The sequence below is a fragment of the Phoenix dactylifera genome, chromosome 2, assembly GCF_051530095.1.
Source record: "Phoenix dactylifera cultivar Ajwa chromosome 2, Ajwa_hap1_PhDact_Kaust_v1.1, whole genome shotgun sequence".
NCBI classification, from domain to species: Eukaryota; Viridiplantae; Streptophyta; class Magnoliopsida; order Arecales; family Arecaceae; genus Phoenix; species Phoenix dactylifera.
In genome coordinates, this window is record NC_143191.1 from 39,397,889 (window position 1) to 39,421,224 (window position 23,336).

At 41.3% G+C, this 23,336-nt stretch overlaps 1 protein-coding gene across 2 annotated transcripts; it reads left to right on the top strand.

Moving 5' to 3' along the window:
- The first annotated feature begins 694 nt into the window (after window positions 1-694).
- LOC103713561 (fimbrin-4) lies at window positions 695-22,466 on the top strand. Of its 2 annotated transcripts, XM_008800537.6 has the most exons (16): window positions 695-912; window positions 1,034-1,281; window positions 1,420-1,682; window positions 1,786-1,956; window positions 2,054-2,292; window positions 2,498-2,669; window positions 3,706-3,744; window positions 3,998-4,066; window positions 4,165-4,281; window positions 5,335-5,546; window positions 15,904-16,059; window positions 16,128-16,327; window positions 20,394-20,551; window positions 20,638-20,734; window positions 20,972-21,063; window positions 21,860-22,466. In XM_008800537.6, exons 3-16 carry the CDS (start codon window positions 1,596-1,598, stop codon window positions 22,139-22,141), a joined length of 2,091 nt encoding a protein of 696 aa, XP_008798759.4. In that variant the 5' UTR covers window positions 695-912; window positions 1,034-1,281; window positions 1,420-1,595; the 3' UTR covers window positions 22,142-22,466. The 2 variants fall into 2 exon arrangements, with proteins under 2 accessions (XP_008798759.4, XP_089785102.1); XM_089928976.1 differs by having other exon boundaries at window positions 696-912; window positions 1,034-1,682.
- The last annotated feature ends 870 nt before the right edge of the window (window positions 22,467-23,336 follow it).

The following is a 23,336-nucleotide window of genomic DNA, read 5'->3' on the forward strand; positions in this document are numbered from 1 at the left end:
AAGATGATTGAACTAGCTAATAGCATATATTGAGCATGTCGAAGATCCGCCCAGACTGCCCTCAGCTCCAATTTTTTTAGTCCAAGTTCCATGCGGTGGACCATCCAACCCCCCAACGCATACACACAAATAAATGTCTCCTACGTGCATGTATAAATAGAGTTAGATCCTTTATAATATGCATTCTGTGTCAGAGAGTTGTAAAATCCTCTATAAATGGCCGTTGTTGATTTCAGAAATTAAAAGGATCGTGTTTAGAAGCTAAACATAGCATGTTATGAGATTAAGTGACAAATGTCCGTATTCTATATAAATAATATGATAGCTATTCAGAGCTTTATATATATATATATTTCTTTTTTGCTAAGGTGAATGAATCATATCTGATGGATGCACTGAATAAAATTAAAAAATGAAATATTTTGAAGTACCTGAGGTAACTTTTCATTACTACGGAGTTTTATGACTTTCTGTGATGCAAAACATGTATCAAATATCCCAACTCTATTGTGCAGGCAGGCCGGCGTGCACAAATATTGTAGTGCAGGAATTTCACAAAACCCATACCACCCAAATGCATGTGAGGTTTACGCGTATGGATGGGTCTACAGGGTCAGACCAATGCATGACCGGCATCCATCTTTCATGACGAGGGCGGTGGCTATAAAAGGCGGCAAGTTCTGTTGTCTTCTCCTGTGTCTTCGCGGCTGCCCTCTATTCTTCTCTTGAGCACCCTTTTCTCCTGTCATCCATCACCTCTTTCGGCCGCGAGACATCGAAAGAGGGGGTCTTTTCCCTTTCCTTCTTCTCCACCCCAACGAAATTCAAAGAAAAAGGAGAAGTAATAGAGTGGAGAGAAAGGAAAGGATCCGAAAAGGAGCCTCTTTGCCGCGTGAATCCTTGTTCCTGCTGGTGCGTTCGCTCTGCCGCCTCTCTCTGTTTGTTTCTTGAAAATCTTGAGAAAGATTGGATCTGTTTGCGATTGTAGCTCGTTTCCTGAGTTTTTCTTTGGTTTTAATGCTTTGCGCTGCAGGTGAAAAAATCGGTGTTCTGTTGGATTCGTAAATCGTTCGGTTCTTGAGTTGGTTTTCCGATTTCGATCTGAATTCAGCCCTTCCCCTACCTTCCCTCTGCCCATTACGAAATCTGAAATCAGAAGACAAAAAACAAAGCAAAGAAGTGCAAGAAAGAGAGCAGAGGAAGGAAAAGACCTGACAACGAGAAACAGAGGAAACAAGAGGAAAAGGAGCATCATTGCCTTGTGAATCCGTGTTCCTGCAGGTGGGTGCGCTCTGTTGCCCCTCAAGTTGCAGTCCCTCCGCGCCCTCCTATTTCGATTGGAAGTCTGGAGAAAGATTGCTTATTTGGCAAACGTAGCTCTTTTCTTGAGTTTTTCTTTGGTTTTAATGCTTTTCTCAGGCGTTGGAGTTGAAAAAATCGGTGATTCTGCCTGCTGGTTTTCGGATTCCAAACTGAATTGAACTCAAAAAGGGGTTATTTTTCATTGGGGTTTTTGTAATTTTGTTCCCTGTCTCGGTTAATCAAGAACTGAGTGAATAAGGTTGCAAGATCAATTAAATTGGAAAAGAAAAAAAATGTCTGGTTACGTTGGGGTTCTTGTCTCCGATCCCTGGCTCCAGAGCCAATTCACCCAGGTTGTACTACGGGGCCTCAAATCCAAGGTAAGATGCTAGAAACCAGACTCAATTCTTTTGTTTCGATTTCAAGTGGCGTTGCTTGTTGGCTTGTTCACTTAATTATTTATTTTGGGGTGGGATCGAACAGTTCCTCTCTTTGAAGAGGGAGTCGGGCCAAGTGGCGGTTAGTAACTTGCCGGCAGCGATGGGAAAGCTCAAGGGTCTCAATGAGGTGCTCACCGAGGAAGAGATCTCTGCAGTCTTGTGCGAGTCATACCCTGATACCAGCCAGGAGATTGACTTTGAAACATTCCTTCGGGTATTGTCTTGTTTTCTGTTGTTGTCATTGTATCCTCTTCTTTATGTAGTAGGATTGGGGTCAAGATTTGGTGAAGAAGAATTGGTGAATTGAGCAGGCATATCTAAATCTCCAAGCACGGACTGCAGGCAAATTGGGCGTTTCAAAAGACTCATCAGCATTCCTGAAGACCGCTACAACCACACAAGTGCACACTATTAGCGAATCAGAGAGAGCTTCTTATGTGGCACATATCAACAGTTATCTTAGAGATGACCCATTTTTGAAGAACTATCTCCCGCTTGATCCGGGTACAAACGATCTCTTCAACCTTGCAAAGGATGGTGTTCTCCTCTGGTTAGTTGTTTGGTTCTTGTCAATCTTCAACAAATTTGTCATTGATTTATTTTCAGTGGCTTGAGATTCTCAAATTTTATCTTGGCTGATGGGATCTTGTAAGTATGTGTGTTCTAATGATTCTACTGGATGCATGTTAGATAAGCGGCTCATTATTTGGATATTGCTATTCTTATTTTCATGATTTTGCTTCAATTTTATTTAGCAAGTTGATCAATGTTGCCGTGCCGGGGACCATAGATGACAGAGCAATTAACAAAAAACGAGTACTAAACCCATGGGAGAGAAATGAGAATCACACTCTTTGCCTCAACTCAGCAAAAGCCATTGGGTGCACCATAGTTAATATTGGAACACAAGATTTAGTTGAAGGAAGGGTAAGCCTGAATGGTTTTGCTATTTGGCTTCATATGACTTTTCTTTAGTTATTTTGCTGCATTTGTTTTTTGGAGTACCAAATGTGGTCATGGCTCCCCACTTTATGTAATTTTGTTGTCATGTTCTTCAAATTCCCTTTTCATTCAAATAAGCTGAAATAGTTAGTTTTCATTCATCAGCTTGGTGGCCCATTGATTGAGCCTTATTCCATACTGTATGCAGTTGGCTTTTTGAATCCTTTATCAAGTTCTCAAGGGCTATTTTTTTTACCTCAAGCAGCTAGAGGGAAAGCCATGTTACTAATAAAAATAAAATTGTAGTCACTTTTATATTTTTGACCTCAATTTTTCTATCTTAGTCACACTATTAAGACACCCTTTGAATTCTTTTTTTATGCACGCATCTAAGCCTTGTGGTTTGATGGATGTTCAATGCATACAATTAGAGAACTCTCAAACTTAAGTATTTACGCATTGGTGAGTATTAGAGAGAGAGAGAGAGAGAGTTCATCATGATGAACTCTCTCTCTCAAAGTCATAATAGCTTACTTCTTTAACTCAAATTTCTTTAAGAATTTATCCTTGACTCAAATTTCTTCCTGTCCATGCTTGGATCAAAGTCATAATAGCTTACTTCTTTAACTCAAATTTCTTTAAGAATTTATCCTTGACTCTTGGAAATCATTTTATCTTCTGACTAAAGTTTAGTTAGGTGATGGGAGTAGCTTCTGCATCTCGATACTGCAGTGCAGTGAGAAATAACAAATTGACAATTCTTTTCTATTTTGCTGCAAATTGTAACTCTTACTATTGATATTTGGAGCAACTGAAGTTTCTTGCTAGCATTCAATTTTTCTTGTGATACCACCCTCCCATCTGTATTATATTGGATACTGACTATCTGCAAGAGTTTCCTTTGAAACCTGAGTTTGTGGTTTTACGTTCCAATGCAGAAGTTGATTTCTTCTTTCTATTTCAATTATTGTAACTTTATTTTTGAGGATTTAAACCTTTTTTTTTTTTTTTTGCAATGCAGCCACACCTTGTGCTTGGATTGATATCTCAGATTATAAAGGTACATGCTGGTTATTCTTGTCTCATGGGTAAATCTGTCATTACATTTTAGCATAGAATGGTGGTTCAGCTTATTTGGTGCTGGGCTCATTTAATTGCACTCTCTCTCTCACTCTCTCTCTCTCTCTCTCACACACACACACATGCATGCATGCATGCATGTCAAGGCTATTTAAAATTAGTATTGCAATTTCATATGTTGGAAAGCAGATCAGCTAAGTCCTATGTTTTGCCTTGGTGTATCATATTCTCAGATACAACTGTTAGCTGATCTCAACTTAAAGAAGACACCTCAACTAGTGGAGTTGGTAGATGACAGCAAGGTCAGCATTCGCTTTTTGGTCATTGTTTGGTTATTTTGGGTTAGCAGATTCTATAAAAGCATTGTTTTGTTAAGAGATGTTGGTGTTATGTTTTACAGGATGTGGAGGAACTTATGAGTTTGGCACCAGAAAAAATGTTACTTAAATGGATGAACTTTCATCTCAAGAAAGCAGGCTACAAAAAAAATATAACAAATTTTTCTTCTGATGTTAAGGTACTTTTTGAATCCAAGAAAGTTTATCAGATTCTGACATTCACATGTCATTTTTCAAGGTTTTAGAAACTCAAAATTGTACAACAATATAACTTAGTATAATGTATTTGTTCTCATAAATTTTCTTTGGTTGACATTTTTGCAATCTGCAGTGAATTTAACCTATATGCATATGGTTTTAAGCTAGATGATAATGTTGAGATTGATGACCATTTTATATCATCCACTGAAATGACATTATGTTCATTAGAAAGTTGAATTGGTATCCTTCTGTGTTTTTACAAGTTTCAGTACCCCAACCTTGCTCAAGCCTTGCAAGATTTTTGTCTTTGATTACACATATGCAAATCAAATGGGTGACTGAATCATGCTGAAGATCTAAAAACAATTAATATGCCAATAGTGCAATACTTTAGTGCTTAAAGAGATATTAGTCATGGGAGAGAAGGCTGTGGTGCATCTTGGTGTATATTTCAGCACCTCAGCAATGCTCAAGCCCTTCCAATACCTATATTTCTGATGACTCACTTGTGAATCAAATGGATAACTATTGAGGACTTAAGAGTATTCAGCAGTAAAGCAATATCTTAGTATTTCGTCTGAGATCAGTAGTAGTTATGAGAGAGTCTGCGATGCCTCTGAGCATTTATTCATCTGGTTTAACCAGGAATGGCCATAGTTGTATGCTTTTGTTCTGGCAAGGACCTGTTATCATTTCTTCATAAAGGAATAAGATATCATCTTATCCTTTCTCTGTTTTGTCCAGACTGACCATATTAAAAGCTGATATTTGTGATCCAGAAGAGAATAACGTACCCTACAAGTCACACTTAATAGACCCTGCAAGCAATTCCCATATAGAGGCGAAGCACCAGCTGTTGAGATGCATTCCCTAGCCGCTAGATGCCATGTCATTGATAATATATTTTCGGCTATTGTTATTTTAGTGTACTGTTCATTATACATGCAATGGTGGTTATTATTTAACATCTCATTTATTTATTAGAATATTTTTGCTGCAAAAGGTATATTTTACATGCCCATTGGTTACAGGATGGAGAGGCTTACGCATACCTTCTTAATGTTCTTGCCCCTGAGCATTGTACCCCGGCAACTTTGGATGCCAAAGATCCTACTGAAAGGGCTAAAATGGTGCTTGATCATGCAGAGAAAATGGACTGCAAAAGATATCTTAGCCCAAAGGATATCGTTGAGGGCTCACCAAATCTCAATCTTGCGTTTGTTGCACAAATATTCCATCATAGGTATACATGATTGGCTCTCTTTTTCTTTCTTCCTAGAACCTCTTCACCCATTGGATTTTACTGTTACATTCATCTTATTTGCACATATTTTTCCTGTCAGTACTGCAATGAAAGGTAATGAAAAGGTGCAACTTGACTGCATCTCGTTCTAAGAGAGAAACATATTAGTGAACATGAATAGCAAGTTATTCTTGACCTTGTGAATCTTTGCTACTTTTTTTTATCCAAAGTCAGGTCCTCATTACATGCTATTAAACTGATTTCAATTATCTTCTTATTGTGAATGTTTTGATCTTTTGATAAACATGATTTGCGGTGAAAATATGAATCATTAATTGTAGAGATATTGTGTAGGGAGAGGAACAACCTAAAATCACTCCCATGATGGTAATTATAACTGAGGGAATTTCTTGTTGGAAACCACATTTTGAAGATGAGAGCGAGCTAAGTATTCATTTGTTGTTTTTGTCGTTCGTCTTCTATTTGATGCTTGTGATTAAGTATTCAGTTTTGGGGTTATCAAGTTCCAAACTAATACCAGTTGGAAAGTCCTACCTGATAGATAACATAGACAGATGATATAGATCTCACACATTTAGTAAGTGATCCGAACGAGGGAGGTCACATCGCGTAGCCTTCGTCCTGATTGGAAAACAAGAGGGAGGAGATTGAAGAACAGTAAGCTTTAGTGGAAAGAACCCTCGGAAGTCCAATGGACTCTCTCTGTTACAAGAACCATTTTTTGTTACAGAGGCTATTGCTTTCTTCTTACCTCCAAAACTCCCCTCCCTTGTTTTCCTCCGGACTTCAGCTTTTAGTCGTCCTCCCTATCACAACTGACGTGAGACTCTGCCAATACGTCAATTCACTGGCTTCCCCACGTCCCACGTCCTCACAACGGAAAACGTGCATGACTCGGGATGGCTCGAGAAGTGTTTTCTTCCTCTCATTTATTGTGGCTCTCTATATCCCACGGTGAGGCTCGGGAGACCAAGGCCTGTCATGCATGGGATTCGGCACGTTGAGCTTCCTCCCTGCATGGGACTCGGGCACGTCAAGCTTCTTCCCGCTCGTCGTGCGTGGGACTCGGGCACATCGTTCGCACGTCGTTCTTTTTCCCGCATGGAACTCGGCACATCGTTCGCACGCCATTCTTCCTCCCGCATGGAACTTGGCACGTTGTTCGCATAGAACTCGACACATCGTGCTCTATCCATCCGAGATGCTCCCGAGTGCAGGAGATCGTCCCGGATCACGGCTCCCCTTCTTTGGGTGGAGCCAGCTCCTGCTGGTTCTAGAACTGAAGGTGGGGAAACTAAGACTGCCCAGTCTTCCTTGAAAACTATTTTGCTGCACTGGGTCGCTGGCCCTTCCGTCCAACCCGGAACAATTTCCTGGTGCCGCGCGTAGTTGTGGTTGTCTTCCTCTCCAAAATAGTGTCTTCTGCCAACACAGATTCCTGTTCCGTCACCAAATTCTCTATGGTCGGCAATGTCTCACCGGGCTCATCATCCAGCATTGATGGTTTGAAGGGCTTCAATTTCTTGACGTTAACCGCGTACATCTCCATGTAGACTGGTAGTTCTAGTTGGCATGCGTTGTCGCCGACATTTCGGAGGCTCCTGAAAGGCCCATAACGGATGGGTTTAAGCTTTTTACCTTCACCTTTCTGATAGGGGTGCAAATGGGTCGGGTCGGGTCGGGTTCTGAGTGATCCCCACCCGATCCAGTTTTTTGTTCGAGTCCTAATTTTGGACCCAGACCTGATCTGGTTGAAGATCGGGTCGGGTTCGGGTCCGAGTCAGGTCCGGGTCAGATGTTACCACTTTCTTTGTGCTTTTGGGAAAGAATTTGGGCAAATCTAATTTGGTCATATCATAATTATGAGGTGCTGGGTGACCCATGACTTGAAAGACTTGCAATGGACCTCCAGTCAGAATAGATGACCCATGACTTACTAATTCGGTCTACAAGCCAAATTTCATATCACACTATTTTTTATCTATATGACTGATTGGACGGAACTTGGTGTCTCCCTGCTCCCTTCTCAGGAGGACAAAAAAAATCCCAGACCTTCTTCCAAAATTCAATTCCATTGCAGAAAACTGGCACATGACCCATATTTAGTTCAGTGTTCCCTCACTTTCTCCCTTCAAAAGTTAAAAGAATCAAAAACCAAAAAACAGAAGGAAAAAAAAGGCCAGCTACCGAGACACTAGAGGTATCAACAGTGTAATAGATCGAGAGAGAATCCTGATGGGCCGAGGTTCCTTTGGATTCTGTGAACCTATGCTTGTTGCTATCCTTCCACGCTTGAACCCTACTCCCCTTAGGGCTGTTCCTCCTTTTTTTTTTTTTGGTACAAAGCTTTTCCTCCTCATTGGCTGGCATTTCCCATCCCTTAGAGAATAATAAGGCCATGGAAGCAAGATAACGAGCTCCTAAGAAACCCATATCTCCTTCATGTCTGCCTTGAAAACCCGCCATAAATTCACTTAAAAACGACCAATAGTACCACGACCCACACACAAAAAAAAGAAGAGGCTCTCTTTTGCTTTTCCTCTCTCTCTCTCTTCGGGTCCGTTCAGGTCGTGTCGGGTCCGTTCGGATAACCCAGACCTGACCCAGAAAATGATTCAGATCCAATTTTAGGACCCAACCCGGACCCGCGGGTCCTAAAATTCGGGTCATGTCGGGTCTACGCAGGTCATGTTGGGTCGGGTCATGGGTCGACCCAACCCATTTGCAGCCTTACTTTCAGACGTTCCTTTTCCAAATGCAACCAAACAAGGTCGCCCACCTGGAAGTAGCATTTGACTCGGTGTCGATCATGGCGTTCCTTATACTTTTGTTGCGCTTTTTTGAACTGTTGCTCCACCTCATGGTGCACCTTCCTAATGTTCTCCAAGAAGCATTGCGCTCGTACCATGCCGCCTTCTTCTTTGGTGGTCTGAGGTGTAGGCCCGTTCGTAAACTCCAGGTCAAAAGGGCTTTGTGGTAAGAAGCCCAGGCAAACTTCTGATGGCGATTTATTTGTTGAGCTGTGGATGGTGTGGTTGATGGCAAATTACAAGAAGGGAATGCTCTCGTCCCAAGCTTTTGGGTGTCGAGCGTTATATCCTCAGAGTAGGTGTACGACAGTTCTATTAACCACTTTAGTCTGACCATCGGTTTGAGGATGGAATGCGGTACTCCGTTTTAGCTTGGTATCCATCTTGGCCTACAAGGCATACCAAAATTTTTTTCAGGAACCGGCTGTCTCGATCAGATATATTCGAGCTGGGAAGCCCAAATATTTTCCACACGTTTTCGAAGAAGAGTCGTGCCGCCTCCTCCCCGGTGACCGTCTTCTTGCAAGGCATGAGTACCACCATTTTTGAGAACCTATCGACTACTACAAATAGGTAGTAGTGTCCTCACTGCGTCCTTGGAAGGCCATCCAAGAAATCCATAGCGACACTCTCCCATGGTCGTGTCGGAACGGGCAGTGGGGTGTATAATCCGACCTTTTGATTGGCGGGTTTGGATGTGCTGCACAATACACACCCTTTGACGAAACGGGCCACGTCTTGTTGCATTCTCGACCAAAAGACGTAGCGAAGCAGATTTTGTAGCATCTTCGTCGCCCCGACGTGACCGGCTATCTTTGATGTATGTGCCTTCTGCATGTATCTCATGCACTCGGCAGGTTGTGGTATGCATAAAAGCGCTCCTTTGTAAAGGAGCCCATCACGCAGCATGAAGTCGGATGGTTTTCTTGATTTTATGTCTACCAATGTGTTTTGAAAGTCGGGATCTTCATCATACCAGCCGGTATACTCATGAAAAGTTGGTTGTACTTGCATGAATATTGATAAGCAAAGTGTCGCTACCGGTGGTCGTCACAACATGTCCGCTAATTTGTTGTGAATGCCCTTCTTGTACTTGATCACAAGGTTGAATTGTTGCAGGTATGTCATCCACTTCATGTGTCGGGCTTGCTGCAGTCGGGTCTGCGTCTGTAGGTACTGTAATGGCCGGTGGTCAGTGTGCACTACTGTCTCCTTGCCAAGGAGGTAGACATGCCAGTGCTTGACCGCCTGGTGTAGAGCAAGTAGCTCTTTGTCGTACGTCGGGTAGTTCTTCGCAACACCTTGAAACATCTCCAAGTGGTATGCCACGGGTCATCCTTCCTGCATTAGGACAGCCCCCATGGCATATCCCGATGCGTTTGCTTCAAGCTCGAACCTCTTCTGTAGGTTCGGCAAGGCGAGAACCGGCGCCTCGCTGATCTTCCTTTTTAACAGGAGGAACGTATCCTCATGTTCCTTCATCCACGCGAACGTTTGATTGGTCTTTGTCAATGCATGTGGCTTAGAAGCTATGACAAAAAAAATTCGGATGAACTTTCGAAGGTACTAACAAGCTCCTATGAAGCTCTGGACCTTCGTTACCGATTGTGGACGCGGCCATTCTTTGATCATCTTCACTTTGTCGAGGTCGACTCGTAACTCGCTGCCACCCACTACAAACCCAATATATACTAAGGTTTGTTTGTCAAGCTCGCATTTCTTGCGGTTTAGGCGCAATTGATGTTGCTCCAAGATTTCGAACACCTTCTGTACGTGCATGAGGTGCTCCTCCCAAGAACGACTATAAATGAGGATGTTGTCAAGGTAAACGATGACAAAGTTGTCGATGAAGGGCGGAGGACGTTGTTCATTAGCCGCATGAAGGTGGCCGGGGTGTTGCAAAGACCGAATGGCATTACAAGCCACTCGAATAACCCCTGCCGTGTCTTGAATGCAATCTTCCACGTATCATCTTTGCGGATTCGAAATTGGTGATATCCGGATTTGAGATCGAACTTTGTGAAGACGGTTGCGTGCTTCAACTGGTCCAATAAGTCGTCGATGCGTGGGAGAGGGTACCGGTTTTTGATGTTGATTTTGTTAAGAGCTAGGTAGTCAATGCACATGCGCCACCCGCCATCTTTCTTTGGTACCAGCACGATCGGCGAGCCACAAGGAGAGCTACTTGGTTTGATGACGCCGGCTTCAAGTAGTTCGTTCACCTGCCACTTGATCTCCTCATTCTCCATCACTGAGTTGCGGTACATGAAAAGGTTAGGCAATGTGGAGTCCGAGATGAGTTGGATGTCATGTTCTACCGCCCGCTTTAGAGGTAACCTATCCGCTTCTGTGAACAAACTCGCATACTTGTCAAGTAGTTCATTCAACTTGTTGTTCAGCTCTTTACATGATAATGTTAGAGCTAAAACCTTTGCTTCAATTTCTACCGGCCGGATCATCAACAGGACAAACTTTTGATAGGCACTTACCATCCGTCTTGCTTGGCAAGCAGTCACCAAATCCACCTTTTGGCATGCTCGATTTTTGTTGACGATGTATTTCTTCTCGTCTGTCTCGAACTGGTACCACTAGGCGCGTCGGTAGTAGATAGCATCACGCTCCCAAAGATACAGACTGCCAGAAATCACCTGGCAAATATCAAGAGGTACCACTTCACACGTCACTTTGTCGATGTATTGACTAGTGATGGCGAAGCAAAATTTGCACTGGCGGTCAATCTTGAGTTCCACGTCCTTCTGGATCCATCTAAGCGGGTATGGTCGTGGATGTAGTGTTTTCTCAAGTCCTAGTTTTTGAACCAAGCTTGACGAGATCAGGTTCTTTTGACTGCCGGTGTCGATGATGGCCTCGATGATTTCTTGCTTCACTTGAATTCGCATTGTGAACAGCTCCTCCTTCTCATCGAGTACGGTCGGCGAACTCGAGGTTGTCTCCTTCGGCATTGCCATCAAAGACAAACTCTTGTCTGCTCCTATGATCCGTCTGAGTTCGATGTGGTCATTGGAGATTGTTGCCGCCGTTGTGCGTTTAGCACTTTCCCTTCTTGTGTCCTGTGATTTTGCAATGTTCACAGAACTTGTTTGATTTGGATGAGGAGGAAGAGTTACTCCTTTGGGCGTGCTTCTTAGGATGATGGTTGCCGCCACTCTTCTCCTTGCCGCTATCAGACGCACGTTGTCCGCCGGGTTTGTTCTTCTGCTCGATGGCCATAGCAATGCTACTAGCATTGGAGACGTTAGTTGCTTGATATAAGCGTAGTTCGTTTTGGATTTGTCGATGCAGGCTAGCTACAAACTTGGTGAAAACGTCTTCGTTGTCGAGTTAGATACCTAGCGTCACTGCTAGGCACCGGAATTCCGTAGTGTATTCTTGCACTGTTTGGTTCTGTCGCTGCCTTAAGTTGTGCCAACGCGACCATCAATCCTGTGAGTATCCCATCGGATAGAATTCTTGGCGCAGAAGGTGAGAAAATTCTTCCCATGTTACCTCCCTATTGTTGTTGGTCTTCAAGTACACGTTCCACCAAGCTAATGCATGGCTGGTTAGCTTTCGTCATGCAAACGTGACTTTCTCGCCACTACCAAACCCGTAGAGGGTGAAGTAGGTCTCTAGCTGGTCCACCCAAGAGTCCAGCTTCTCCGCGTCGATGGTGCCGTCGAACATTGGAATGTCAATTCTGGCCTCAACTTTGAAGGGTTGAGGCCTTCCTTTCGTGAACAATACAATACTAGCATCATCCCGGTTGTCATGGTCCTCCTCCTCCTTCAAGACCGAGGTACCCCCAGTCTTATTCTTCACGGTCGTCAAACGAGCTCGTGGCGGAGAAGGTTTGTTGCTATCGTTCTTCACCATCGTGGGTAGTGGGGAAGATGTTTGAGCTTGAATCCACGTTAAATTGAGTGGTCAGCCTATCGACCTTAGCTGAGAGGTTGGGCTGATCTGGTGTGAAATCATCGTCGGCCGACATTGTTGATGAAGATTCGGCCTTCCTTGTTGGCCGATGGTGAACTTGCAAGATGGAGAGAGGTTCGCCGGTTGTCTGATAGTCGGATTTGGTTAGAACCATGCACAGGTGGAAAACCAATGCTCTGATACCAAAACTTGATCCGAACAAGGGAGGTCACGTCGCGTGGCCTTCGTCTTGATCAAAAAACAAGAGGGTGGAGATTGAAGAACAGTAAGCTTTAGTGGAAAGAACCCTCGATAGTCCAATGGACTCTCTCTGTTACAAGAACCATTCTTTGTTACAGAGGCTACTGCTTTCTTCTTACTTCCAAAACTCCCCTCCCTTGTTTCCCTCCGGACTTCAGCTTTTAATCGTCCTCCCCATCACAACTGATGTGAGACTCGGCCAATACGTCAATTCACTGGCTTCCCCATGCCCCACGTCCTCACAACGAAAAACGTGCATGACTTGGGATGGCTCAGGAAGTGTGTTCTTCCTCCCGTTTGTTGTGGCTCTCCACGTCCCACAGCGAGGCTCGGGAGACCAAGGCTTGTCATGCATGGGATTCGGCACATTGAGCTTCCTCCCTGCATGGGACTCGGGCATGTCGAGCTTCTTCTCGCTCGTCGTGCGCGGGACTCAGGCACGTCATTCGCACGTTGTTCTTCCTCCCACATGGAACTCGGCACATCGTTCGCATGTCGTTCTTCCTCCCGCATGGAACTTGGCACGTCGTTCACACGTCGTTTGCATGGAACTCGGCACATCATGCTTTATCCATCCGTGATGCTCCCGAGTGCAGGAGATCGTCTCGGATCAGTAAGTTTATCTATAAATTCTGATTATGATAATAAAATAAAACTAGGAGAGAAAGAAACATAATCCTTTCTCTAAAACCAGTAGAATATCTCGAATTAGTTAGGAAAAGTGAAGGGAAAAGAAAAATATAGACCTCATTAAGAGCGAGTTGATGGGAACTTCAGTGTTAAAAAAGGAAAGGCATGCAAACTTCTATTAGGGCATGGCGTGAGCCCGAATCTTAAATGATAAATTTGTTGTAATTATTTAACAGAAATATTTAGGTGAATAAAAAAAATCTTGTAAGATAAGACAAGGCAAATGATGCCAAGGAGGTATTTAACTTGGATACTTCTCTAATATGTGTCGGTGAGGGTCTTAACAATGTGTTAAAAATGTCAGCAAATCATGAAGCAATCTTACAGAAAAATTTGTTTTCACATGTCATTGTGACTATTTAAAATCTAAATGAAATTTCCATCATTTCCTTTCTTCCAGTTGTGAAAGTTACTAAAAACTAACTGGATTGAACTTAGGGGTCTGACTTGATTTTTGGGAAAAGGTAATACAGCACAAACAATGATCGTTAGTGGCTAGTTAGCTTACTTCCTCGTTTAAAAATTTGATAAACAGGTACCGAGGGGAAAGACTATCGATGTACTTGATTTTGGAAAGAAACTTCTATGATGGGAGAAACTAGAGAAAAATTAGGTAGGTGTCAGGAAGAAAGTATCGTGATAGTTTTTATTCAGAGAAATAAGGACATGTAGAAGGTGTTAGGGCTCGTTTGGTTCGCGGGAAGCATTTTCCCTCCTAGGAATATGATTTCTGGAAAACAAATTTCTAGGAAGAGGATGCCTAGGAAAGTACTTTTGGCATGTTTGGTTGATCATGGAAAAGTGACAAATTTCCAAAGTGCTTATGTTTGGTTGGCCATCCACTTTCCTAGGAAAGTTATGTATAATTCCTATTATGCCCTTAATAAAAATTAGGTGTTTAATGCCTCTTTAATGCTTCTTTAATGCTGAAGGGCCTTTTTGGAAAAAAGTAAAAATGAAGTGATTCCCGCCTCATGGGAAAGTAACTTTTCCATGTTTCTCATGGAAAAGACTTTTCCATGAAATGTGGGAATCATATTCCCATGGGAATACAACTTTCTCGTCTCTCTCCTTTGAAAACTCCAACCAAACAAGAGGCATCTCATTACTTTCCCGTTGACCACACTTTCCCCCTTCTTTTCCCGCGAACCAAACGAGCCCTTAGTGAAAAATGTGGCAGTAGTTATTGTAAGAAGAATAAGTTTTTAGCTGCTGTGAGCCTACACCAAAGGTTCAGTCTTTAGTCCTTACCTCTTTATAGATTACATATCACCACCTATGGTGCATGCTATACAAACATTTAGTGTTATGAAATAAGAAAAATAAAAGGACACTATAAATCATAGTATTTGTTGAATAAAAATGGGACATGTTGAATGCAGTTTTACTTTGAATGCAAATGATTCTAGGCCCTAGACTAAGCGTTATTCAGTTGCAGAAAGTTATAAGGCAAGGAACGTAATTAAGTACATACTTGTATTTTAGAGAGAGGATAAAGTAATGATGATTGAGTTTGATGACAAGATAATATACCTTTACTAAAAGAGGTTCAAATGTGTAAACCAGTTGCGAAAGAGGGGGTAAAATGTTAGAAACATGGATTTAAGTCAAAGGAAGCATTTGTGGAGAAAAAAACAATAATGGTTGAGGATTTGCCGTTGGTAAGAATGAGGCTGATAAAGAATTTATAAATCTGATGTCATATAGATGGGATGTGATTTATTGGCTGTGTACGATTATTGGTGGAAAAGTCTATTTGCTACATAGCTTATTTGTTATGTGTATAATTATTTGTGAAAATATTGGTAGTATGTAGCGTTTTACCCATGCAAGTTCTTGGGGCTGACAATGTTTCTCCCGCAAGGTTTTAAATCCCATGGGACAAAGCTTTTTCCATGGAAGGGGTGTGCGGCTGTCCCACCTCGTCCCGATATGTGGGATAGGAGATGTCTTATGATGTGCCGATCGAGATACTAGAACGATGATGGGACCTGTCCCAACACGTGGAAGACTACCTCATCCTATTGTCCCACGGGATGTTCCACCAGGATTTGAAACCATTCCTGGGAGAAAAATGGTATCATATGTATCATTGTCATGTTTTACATATGAGCAAAAAGTCTTCAAATTTCAGCTCGCTGCTAACATAATCTCTCTCTCTCTCTCTAAGTTGAATATAAGATTCTGTTTAGCTTTATTAAATTAATAAAAAGGAAATTTGGATTTCTCCAGCATTTTTCATGTTCAAACTTCAAAGTATCTCTTTTCATGTTTCTGTAATTATTCCTATTAATCAATTTGTTATTCTAATCAGCTAACACGTTAACGTACAGTATCCTTCTTACTTATATCTTGGCCATTATATTTGTAGCTGGAATACGTGGAATGAACTTTATATTCTGTACCATAACCATCAAGCCTTGTCCCAACTGTTTGGATTAGCACAGTCTTTAAGATGTTCAATTAAGAAAAGGAAAATTGGAATGCGTGTGTTCTGTGCCATTTGAAAGAATCTGCATTTAGGTTGACCTAGAACTCTTGTTTTGTTGTATAAAATTCTTGTGACAATTCATCATTGTTATCAGAAAAAGAATAAGAGATCTTTCTTTCTACTCTTTTGGAGTAAGAAAGGTTATACACTAATCATAAGTCAATTTTTGCAGAAATGGTCTGTCTATAGATAGCAAAAAAATCTCCTTTGCAGAGATGATGCCTGATGATGTGCAAGTGTCTAGAGAAGAAAGGGCTTTTCGGTTATGGATCAACAGTCTTGGAGTTGATACATATGTTAATGATTTGTTTGAGGATGTCAGAAATGGGTAAGCATTTCTTGCAATAAATATTTGCCTTTTTGCTAATGTTGCTGATTGTTATCAGACTGGTACAGATGGGTTCTTTTGGAAGTACTTGACAAAATTTCCCCCGGATCAGTTAATTGGAAGCATGCAACAAAACCTCCCATCAAGATGCCCTTCAGAAAAGTAGAGAACTGCAATCAAGTTATAAGGATTGGGAAACAGTTAAAGTTCTCACTTGTTAACATAGCGGGTAATGACATCGTACAAGGAAATAAGAAGCTAATTCTTGGTGAGTTTATATTTACTATTTCCTGCAGGATTCAAGTTGACCTTTACTTTCCCTAGTTTCAATCCATTGTTCTGCAGTTTAGCAGCCTTTTTACCAGTTTCCTCCATGTGTGTTATCTCCCAAGTTTAATTTTATTGCTATAATATCTCTAAAATATTTTATCATCTTCATTATCATGCACATGAAACATACATATAAATTGTAATCTTGGGCTCTAAACACTTAAATATATTAGGTCTCAACAAACTCAAAAGGCCCAGCTTTGTTGGAGCTTCGGCCATGAAATAATCATATGTTCTGTTGTAACATGACATGGTTCTAGATTGTATAGTATCCATGGAATTGGACAAGTTTGCAGTTATATAATATTGCCAGATTACAATTCTAGATAGTTGCTACATTCATTTGGTAACCCGTTGTTTGTATTTGCATTGTGGGAAATTTTTCCTTGTTATGCTTGTATGGTATATTTTTCATCTTTGTATGAGTAATTGACTATATACGAGGACTGTATAATTATAGTCATTTTGTGGGCTATATATCAATTCCCCTGTTAGTTCACTTCTAAACCTATTTTTAATATCTGCAGTCAGGGGTGGCTCAATACATTTGGGGACCTTAGGCGAACTCATTAGAAGAGGCCTTTTTTATTATTATTTAAATAATAATTTTTTAAAAAAATATTTTAAAATTTTTATTTAAAAATAATTCGTCTAGCTTTTTGAGAAGCAAAATTACTAATTAAACTTTTATACTCAAGATCCATTAAAATACTATTTTCAATCGATAATATAGCTAATCCATTTAATCTTTCTTGTGACATAGTTGATCGCAAATAAGATTTTATCAACTTTAATTTTGAAAAACTTCTTTCAGCAGAAGCAACTGTTACATGTACTGTTAATAATATCCTATATGCAATGCATGCATTTGGAAAAGAATATCAATAGGGGTACTAGTTTCTATTTGTAAAAATTCTTTTAAAATTTTTAACTCTGAAAACAGATCGATACCATCAATATCAGAATATTCACCATGCTTTAAAAAGTTTTCAAGATTAAGACAACACTTTTTCAAATCATCTTCATTCAAAGATTTTAACTTTCTAAAATTAAACAAAAAACCAAAAATATTTTCATATACGGTAAATTGTTCAAACCTATTTTGAATTGAAAAAATAGCTTGATCTATTGTATATAAAAAGTAATCAATTCTAAAAGATTCTTCAGCTGATCTTGTTATCCCAAAACTATTATCATCTCCATACAGTTCAGTGCACGGTGGTTACCCCCCAGGGGCATCAAGAATGCAGCTGGCTAGCAAGAATTCTATTAGCATCTGATTAGCTTGATCTCAACTTCTATTGAAGGGAAGGGAATGCCACGTCAATACCATCTACTCATTCATTATGCACTAGGGGTTACCTATAATCAGTTTCATCTTATCAGGTATATAATTCCAAAGTTGCATGTTTTGAGGCTTTGAACATCTTTAAAAAAAAAAAATAGCTATAAAGATATGCAGCGACAGCAACATCATCGCCTCAGGGTTTTGAAAGGGCCGATGGTTGAAAATTCAGAAACGACCTTCAAATTAATCAGAGAAAAACCGGAATGAACCACAAGGACATGAAGGGGAACCCTAGAAGTTGCCTCCTTTGCTAAATCAACAAAAGACAATAACAATCCCATACCTCACGAAGCTGATGTGTACGCCGAGGCTACGGTGGACGGCCGAGCAGTCGAGGCAAAGGAAGATCCCGTACGTCACCGACGCCCATGTAGGGTTCTTAGCATTGCAATCAAAGCACATCTGAGACGGAAAGATCCACGGTCAGAAGCGATCAGATCTGGAGGATCCCGTCGGGATCTGGAGTTCCCGCAGCAGATCCCCCAAACCCAAATGATTTTCAGGAAAACAAGTGATCGAAATTGAGTCGAACCCAGAGCAAATTTACAAGGACAAACCTACGAGACTGATTCCAATATAAGGGGGGAAAAAAGCAAAAAAAGACGAAGAAGAAGAAGAAAAAGAAAGAGAAGAACTTGAACAGATTACCTTGTTCTCCGACTTAGATTTGAGCTTTTTGAATACCGCATTCTTGTCGGTGAAGCTTTCGGGAGCCATGGCTACGATGGTACGAGCGGGGAGAGAGAGGACGGGTTTTTTTTTTCCCGAGAGGAGGTTGGGAGGTTGAGGTGGGGGGGCAAGAACCTCCTCTGGGGAATGGGAGGTCGGAGACTCGGAAGAGGCGAAGAGCTGAGGAGGAAGTCAGACTCGGAGTCGGAAGTCGGGACTCGGGAGGGCTCGCCGCCTCGGTCGCCGTGAAGCTCGGAGGTCGGAGGAGACGAGGACGGCGACTCGGAGACTCGAAGTCGGCGAGGAGAGGACGGGAGGCTGGAGGCCCGAAGCTGAGGAGCAGAGGAGGCCGGAGCTCGGAGCCGAGGAGGAGGCAGCACGGACTGCACGGACGCACGGTGGACCGGAGCTCGGAGCCTCGGAGCTTGGAGGTCGGAGCTCGGAGTCGAGGACGGCGACGTCGGCCGTCGGCGAGGAGAGCTGGAGAGGACTGAAGGGACAAGGTTGCCCGCCCGTTGCTTGTCGTCGTTGTCGACGACTCGACGTTGGCCGAACTGCCGAAGGGACGCGCTGCAGCCTGCAGGCTGTAGGCCTGGAGCGACGTACGGGCGGAGCCCGGTAGCCATCGTCCGTCCCCGTCGCCAGTCGCCGTCCGTCTTCCAGACGCCACCGCCCACTCCCACTGTCCCACACTCTGCCAGAGTGCCAGCCAGACGCCACCGCCCACGCCAAGCGCCAGCCATTAATGGAGCAATAAAAAAAAAAAACATGACATGGCTGGGTGGGGCCTTCCCTGGGCCGGGGGCCTTAGGCGACCGCCTCGGTCGCCTAAGGCTCGAGCCGGCACTGTCTGCAGTACCAAAGTTCAGGGTTGCTATTCTTGGGTCCTTCATGAAATCTTTGTAAGCCTCTAACATGAGGTTCACTCATCCAAGAAGATCTCCTGACACGAGTCATTGTCCTCCTCTGTGTGATTGTGTCCTCCCTATGATTTGTTAGGATAAGTGGATTCCAACTAGAGTGCATCAGTCAGCAGCCAAGCACTGAGGATTAATTTTGGCTCACATAACTACTGTTTTTCTTCAAGATAGCAGTCAATTGCTTTTTCATGGATCACTCATCCAGTGCTTGCAGAATTGACTTCCTAGTTGAATGATGGTCAGAAATGGAAACTCAGCCAATCACAAGGACCACCTCAAGACATGTCTGAACGCAGGGGTCCTACACACCTCTCAACTCATGGTCTGTGTTGATTAGATAAAATGACAGTCATTAGTTTCATAATTTCATGAACCATTTAACCGTTTTATAGATAAGATGTAAACACACAAGTATCAACTTCACAATCAGTACAATTAGTGATTATAGGAGTATGGCAGTACATGATTATGCTTATCATAACTTCTTCCTGTGCCTATGATGATGTGAGGGGAAAGAGAGCAATTTAAGATTGAGAGGTGCATATATTTTGTCAGCAAACTATGCTTGCAGCAAGTTACTGCTTCTGGATTCTATCTGTCAAGCTTATCACCTTTGAGGTCAGTCCCTGACGTATATATGTAGATTTGTTGATCCTTTTTGCGATTACGAGATCAAATGTTGAAGCACCGCAATTATCACTTCCAACACTGCTCACATTATTCCATCCAAACTTATTTATCATTTTCACTATTACTGCCATGAATATTTACAGTTGTGTATTGCTTTTAGCGTCTTACATATCCTAGCATGACAATGCTTCCAATTCGACTAGTCCATGCACTGAGGTACTATGTGATAATTATTTGAGGTACTATGTGATGATTGCTTTCTATATTGATCCAGTTTGTTACAAAAACTACTCAACTGCGTAAATGGATAATTATGCATCTGTTTATTATTTCTGTTGAGCTAGACCTGTTATTTTTTTCTTCATAGGTTTAAAATTTATTTAGTGATGGCTTATTCAACCTAAATTGTTGTTCTATCCTTGGATTTCTTTTTCAAGCTTATATGTGGCAGTTGATGAGATTCAATATTTTACAACTCCTAAAGAACCTAAGATGCCATTCACAAGGAAAAGAGATAACAGATGCTGATATCTTAAATTGGGCCAACCGTAAAGTGAAGAGCACAGGCAGAACTTCTCAAATCAAAAGTTTCAAGGTATTCTCATCTCTTTTTCTGCAGTTCACTGGTTTATATGCTACATCATAGGAGCTCCTTTCATTTACTCTTATTTCTCCCTTCAGGATAAGAGTATATCAAATGGCTTATTTTTCCTCGAGCTTCTCAGTGCTGTAGAGCCAAGGGTTGTTAACTGGAACATTGTTACCAAGGGTGAAACAGGTATATTTCTAGCATTAGCTTTAAAGTTCCGAGTCTAGCCTTAACCAAGTAGGTGCATGAATTGAATCACTTTGGGCTTTTCTGTGTTTGTTTGTTAATTTGCATGAGTTTGGGGTAACAAGAGGAGGACAAACTATTAGCATCAGTGGAGGAATTGAGATTTTACAGTCTATCATAGAATGCAGTAAGTCGATCCATTCTCCTAACTGTGTGAATGTGCATATTATGGTTCTGCAGATGAGGAGAAGAGATTGAATGCTACATACATAATCAGTGTGGCGAGAAAACTTGGGTGTTCCATCTTCTTATTGCCTGAGGATATCATGGAGGTAAAAGCAGTATAATTTTGATCATTTTTTTGCATGCAGCGCCTTGACAATGCCAACCTAGTGAATGACAACTTAATCGCCGACCAATTTATTAATGCCCCATGTCTTAATTTCTCCCTGATCTAGACATCTAACCATTTGGGTGGTAGGCCATTGTTCCCAATGTCTAATATGTTCTGTTGGAACGATCGTTAGCTTTAAAAACAACATACTACACATGTATTGATCAGCAACTACATGTGTCAGATTGACTGTATTATTTGATGGGGGTAGTATTTGGGCCCAGGCAATTGATGGTTCTTGATTTCCTGTAAATATTTCTACTTAATAGCTGCGGTGTTTGGTAGCAATTTGGCTAATGAAAAGATTAAGAATTTGTTTGGGGTGTGTGTGGGGGGGCTGGGGGGGTGGGAATTGCACAGGGTTACGAAAGAATCAAATAATGAACATTAAAAGAAAATAAAAGGGAAAATAAATTAGTTGATATATTTAAATCATTATTCTGGTTCAAACAAGCATGGGAGACAACAACAAAGTCACGCCACCACCAACAATAGGTAGTGATATAAGTTGCAATTCATGAGTGACTTGAAGCTGAGTAATCTTATCAATTAATTAGAGATTTGATAAATAATTGACCATATACTGGTTGATTTGGTTTCCCGAGAATAATTTAGAAAATTTCTTGGCCAGAGAAAAATTTTAATACTTGTATTTGTAAGTAACAGAACTCCATTTATTTTAACTTGTTGGATTATTGGGGGGCTTGGATATGACTTTAAATCCTTCCTTGCAGGTAAACCAGAAGATGATTCTCACTCTCACAGCCAGCATCATGTACTGGAGCCTGCAGCAAGCATCCGAGGACTCTGATCGCTCTGAGCTGTCTGCGGATGATGCCTCCTCACAGAAAGCTCTGTCCGAGCTGTCTGCTGATGATGCTACCTCGCAAAAATCTCCGTTATCCGATGGAGAAGATGGAAGTGTTGCTGCAGAGAGCATTTCAAATTTATCCATAGATGATGCTGCATCAGACACTTCACAGGTAGAGAATGGTAATTCTTCTGTTGGGGAATGAGAACATGCAGAATGGAAACACCTACTCGAACTCTTATTCAAAGAGCAGCGAAAGAAAAGAGAATGTGTGCCTGCAGCTTGACGGCACCGTATATCCCATTTTCGCACTGCCATATGGAGATCTTCCTTCTCTGTATCTTAAAAGTCTTAAAACATATAGAAATCTGTGTTTTTCCCATATATTTTTTCATTTTAAGGTTAGAGGACAAATAGATACAGGTATAAAAATGCCTTTTAGGTCTCACCTTTTTTAGAATATATATTCATCTTGACAGTCAATTTATAAATCTCAAGCTGAATAAATATGTATTGAGAAATGATTGCCAGTTGAGGCTTTGTGGTTGATGATAGTTTTTTGAGATTTTATTTCCTTCAATATTTGTCTGATATATGTTGAATTTGGAAAGGAACGCGGTATGGAAAGTGAATGACTGAATTTGTACAAAATTCAACCACTTTTGAAATAGTTTTAAATTTACATTGATGTTTAGTTTGATTGCAATATAATCAAAATCTAAGTATCAATTGGGATTTTAGAACTGAAATAGCAGTGGATGAGAGTTAATTAGAACATGCATAAGAAAAAGGATGCATATTCAAACTTAAAGAAAAGGAATTAATACAACTCATATAGCAATTTTTTTTAATATTCTTATATTTATATATGCTGAATATACAGTTTGTGTGCATATGTTAGGGTTTTGGGTTTGAACATAGTAACATCCGAGTTTGATCCAATAAAAAGTCAGAACCTATATAGCATCCAACTTTGATCGGGTAAGATTATCAAAAATTTAATTTAAATCTGATTATTATAAAATAATCAGTTCCAGCTATCAAGTTTTCGGTTATTTGTACTTTTTAGTTAAATGTAACTTCTCAGATGGTGCATCAGGCTCCACTTTGGGGGTTCTGTCTTCAATCCATCCCATATGCAGCATGCGGTATGTTTAATATGTGCCAACAATTACACATGCATGAGTGGGCATCTTAGCATGCATCGGCATGTCTACACTCGGTGTTATTTAATATGATGTGTGCATGCATGTGTATGAATATATTTATGTATGTTTATAAACGTGCATACGTGTGCTTGCATGTATGGCATGTATCTATACCATGCAGTTGTATGGTATGTTCTAATACGTTCATGCATTATATTCTAATATGTTTGCAAGCGCGTGGCTTGTCTCCAT